The 4,278-nt window shown below is 55.8% G+C and overlaps 1 protein-coding gene across 4 annotated transcripts; it reads right to left on the reverse strand.

Moving 5' to 3' along the window:
* Nucleotides 1-283: 283 nt before the first annotated feature.
* NRM (nurim) lies at nucleotides 284-3,100 on the reverse strand (the record flags this gene model as incomplete). 4 transcript variants are annotated; one of them, XM_080709902.1, is made up of 4 exons in its annotated part: nucleotides 284-565; nucleotides 1,205-1,381; nucleotides 1,925-2,121; nucleotides 2,968-3,100. In XM_080709902.1, 4 exons carry the CDS (start codon nucleotides 3,098-3,100, stop codon nucleotides 284-286), a joined length of 789 nt encoding a protein of 262 aa, XP_080566028.1. The 4 variants fall into 4 exon arrangements, with proteins under 4 accessions (XP_080566028.1, XP_080566027.1, XP_080566026.1 ...); XM_080709901.1 differs by having other exon boundaries at nucleotides 1,205-1,399; XM_080709900.1 differs by having other exon boundaries at nucleotides 1,205-1,414.
* Nucleotides 3,101-4,278: the final 1,178 nt, after the last annotated feature.

Below are 4,278 nucleotides of genomic sequence, written 5' to 3' on the forward strand. Positions count from 1 at the left end.
CCAGGGGGGCAGCCTGGCGGATCCTTTCCCAGGAGGCCGTCGAGGGGGGTCACGCCCTAAACTGCAGGGTGGGGGATGTCTGGCTGCTGAGGAGTGGGCCTTGGCGTCTAGGGGATAAAACTCAGATTTAGGGTCCGGAGCTGAACTCAGGGAAGGAAGTCGCCCCACCGGGGAAGGCACAGCCCCTTCTGTCCCTGGATTTGAGCCTCTGGCTGGAGGTTCAAGGATGTTGAATGATGCGGGCAGGAAGTAGAGGACTTGGGACCGAGGATGCGCCTCACCCTCATTCCGCCTCCCCATCCTGGGGCCTGGACAGCAGGTGGAGTTTTCTTTGGAGCTGAGCCCGCAGGTAGCGGAGGTCTTGCTGGTCCAGCCCGTGAGCCAGGCCCAGGTAGAGGGTGAGCAGGAGGGCGAGGAGGAGGCGGTCGGTGCCCAGGGTGGGGACCACCCACAGCACCGTCAGCAGCTCCACACACACGGGGTGGCGCAGGTGGGAGAAGAGTCTCAGAGCCCGGGGGGACTTGAGGGCCAGAGGCTCGCCCAGGCCCAGCACGTGGTAGTACACCTAGGAGAAGGGAACCGCTCAGAGATGGAGTCAAGCCCTCTCCCCAACTTAGCTGCTGCCTCCTTCTCTCCCACCCTCCTAGAAATCAAGTCCCGAGAGCCTGCATCTGAGATTCGGGCCCCTGATCCCGATCTCTGCTCCATGTTCTTCTCCAGGGCTAGGAGACCCCCAGTTGTTGGCCTTTAAGGGAAGGCTGAAAAAGAAGACCATCTTAGGGAAAAAAGGAGAGAAAGCACGAAGGGCCGGGCGCGGTGGCTTGCCTGTCATCCCAGTACTTGGGAGCTGAGACAGGAGGATTGCAGTTTGGAGGCCAGCCTCAGCTACTTAGTGAGGCCCTCCATAACTAATGAGACACTGTTTCAAAATAAAGAATAAGGCAGGCATGGTGGCCCACACTTGTAATCCCAGCATTTGAGAGGCTGAGACAGGAGGGTCTCTGAGACAGCCTCAGCTGCTTAGTGAGGTCCTTTGCAACTCAGTGAGACCCTGTTTCAAGATAAAAATAAATAAAAAATAGAGCTGGGGGTGTAGCTGGGAGACAGAAGGCCCCTGGGAAGGGCATGGGGTGGGGGAATGAAAACCTTGGAAGGGGAAAAAGAATGCTAGGCCGGGTCAGAGGCCCTAGGCGCGGAGCCTCACCTGTTTGAGGCCCATGAGCTCAGCGTAGTCAAAAACCAGAAGGATGCTAAAGATGAGCAGCCAGGAAACAACGTGGAGCACGAAGCAGAGGAGGGGCACCCAGGTGGCCCAGGGCTCGGTCCTCGCCTCCCACAGCACTGGGCCGCGGGGGACAGGCTCCCAGTACCGCATCACCAGCTGGGGAAGGATGAGGGACAAGTGTCCAGGCGGCTCAGCGTCCCGCTCCTGAGACCCAGGTCCGGAGGCTGCCCCCACCCCAGGAGAACCTGCAGCGACCTGCCCCCTCCGAGCATAACCCACAAACCTATTTACTATGTGAAAGGTACCAGATGAGGTCCCAGGAAAGTGAGGATGGTCTATCTCTGCACGGGGATTTGAGGATTTACAGAATGGGGAGGGGAGGGGCTGAGAGGTACACCAGGGAGGCTGCGCACCCAGCGAGAAGGCAGATCAAGCACTAACTGGAATGCAAACCTCCTGGAGATATGGAAGAAAAAGTAGGACCTAAAAGGAGTTAGGAAGGAACTCCCTAGACAGATAACGGGAACAATGTTGCCAAGGTGCTGACTGCACATCTCCTGCTCAGGGAAAGACAAGCGCACCCTTCTGGATAAAAAGCAGGATATGGGGCACGGAGGAGTAGGAGCTGAGTGAGATGAAATCCTCACTTCTCCTAGGGTGTCCCTCCCGGACTCTGTCTCCCTGGGGACTCAGGCATACCTGCAAGGCCAGGGCCGTGCATGCCACGTACATCGACCGCTGCAGGACCCCAAAGTACCGGGCTGTCCACGCCTTCACCGTCTCAGTTGCCATGAGGCTGTGCTGCGCGACAAAGAGGAGCAGGAGCCCCAGATCCCAAGCCAGGGAGGCTAGAATGCTGGGGTCCTTCAAGGCGCCCAGCCATCCCTGGCGGGCATCTAGGGAGTTGAAGGGAAAAGGGACAAAAGAAGATGGTGAGACCCTTCCCCCTACCCTCAACACTCCGTAGGGTCCAGGGGCCATTACTGCTTTCAAGATCACTAATGAGCCGGGTGTGGTGGTGCACACTAGTAATCCCAGTACTTGGGAAGCTGAGACAGGAGGATCGCGGGTTCACAGCCAGCCTCAGCTACTTAGTGATGCAATTTAGTGAGACCCGGGTTATACTCCCTGCCCTGTTTTTTTATTCTTTATTTTTGAAACAGGACCTAAGTTGAGGAGGGCCTCACTAAGTAGCTGAGGCTGTCTGCGAACTGCGATCCTCCCGTCTCGGCCTCCCGAATGCTGGGGTTACACCGGGCTCCCCACTTATCGCAGTTCTCCAAATTCCTCTTTTTAACAGTCCCTCTCCAGAGTTGTCTCTACAAAACCCTTTCTTTAGAATACTCTGTGTATGTAGCTGGGCTCGGTGGCGCACGCCTGTAATCCCAGTACTTGGAGGCTGAGACAGGAGGATCGCAGATTCGAAGATGGCTTCAGCAACCTAGCGAGACTCTGTTTCCAAACAAACAATAAAAAGGGCTGGGGGTGTAACCCGGAGGTAGAATGCCCCGGTTCCCTTGGGTTCAGTTCCCAGAATCAGAAAGGAAATTTAGAAATACAGTCCTGACTCTCCCCGCTCCGGGTTTCGTCCTGGGCCCCTCTGCCCGCAGCCTCTCCGCAGCTTTCGCGATTCAGGTTCCCTCGCTCGCACTCTGTCATTTGTCTCCAGCCCCGCCCCCCAGGCGCCCTCTCCCTCCGGCTCCACCTCCCTGCCCCGGGCTCATCCTCATTCTCCCGCTCACCGGGACCACCCGCCTCCGGGACCCCTCCCAGAAGCGGCCGAAGGGAGGTAAAGCGCACGAACTCCACTCCGGTGCCAAAGGCCAGGACGAAAGAGGCGAGGGCGGCGGGCACCAGCAACAGAGCCGGGGCCATGGCGAGAAGCAGAGGGGTGGGGAAAGGGGCGGCCCTGAGATTCCCGCGGCCGCAAGCCCCGCCCCTCGCCCCGCCCCGGCTCCGCCCCTCGCCCGAGCCCCCTCCCAGGAGGCGGGGCTTCTCTCCGGCGCCCGGGCTTCCGGCCCGCCCGCCAGGCCTCCTCTAACCCGCCCGCCCCGGGTCCCCGCTGGTTTCCAAGTCTGCGGTCTGCGCGTCACAGTAGGGAATGTGAGAATCTGCAGAGCCGCTAAGATCGGGGAGCGCGCACGCTGGTTCCCAGCACTGGGGAGGCTGGCAGGTTCACGGACAGACAGCCTCAGCTACTTAGTGAGGCCCTCTGCAACTCAGTGAGACCCTGTTTCAAAATAAAGAGTAAAAAAATACTCTTTTTTATTTTATTTATTTATTTATTTTTTTTTTTTGTGGTACTGAGGGTGGAACCCAGGGGCTTTCTACCTCCGGGCTATACTCCCAGATCTGTTTTCTACTTTATTTGGAAACAGGGTCTCACTAAGTTGCCAAGAGCCTCACTAAGTAGTTGAGGCTGGCTTTGAACCTGTGCGATCCTCCTGTCTCAGCCTCCCAAGCGCGGGGATTACAATCGTGTGCCACCACGCCCGGCTCTCTTTTTTATTTTATAAAAAAATAGGGCTGGAGGTGTAGCTTGTAGGTACAATACCCCTGGGTTGCATCCCCAGTACCAGTACTGCAAAAAAAAAAAAAGAACTAGGATTCGCAGCCACGCACGTGGGTTGAATCCCTTTCTGGCTAGTTTTTCTTCCTAAAATGAAGACAGTTCCTCTTTTGCAGGGTTTGGGGAAAACATGTGCTTGTTTGTTTCGGTAGGTGTTTTTTTCGGATGCCCTAGGTCCTCCTTGTTGGACAAAAGCGCTACCGCTGAGTTACATCTCCAACGATTGTTGATTTGCAACCATGATAGTAAAAGTATGTTAAAATATTAAAAATTCCAGCAGTAATTTTATCCAAGCTTCTGATATTAGCTATGAGTTTATTCTGAAGATTCATTAGTTTAACTCCACTTACCAGTCAGAAACCACTGAGTTTTGTTTTGTTTTTCGATACTGGGGAAGAAATCACGAGTGCATTCTACCTCCAAGCGACACTGCCAGCCCTTTTATTTTGTATTTGAATCAGGGTCTCACTGAGTTGCAGAAGGG

The sequence above is a fragment of the Muscardinus avellanarius genome, assembly GCF_963383645.1.
Source record: "Muscardinus avellanarius genome assembly, chromosome: 14".
Classification (NCBI taxonomy): domain Eukaryota; kingdom Metazoa; phylum Chordata; class Mammalia; order Rodentia; family Gliridae; genus Muscardinus; species Muscardinus avellanarius.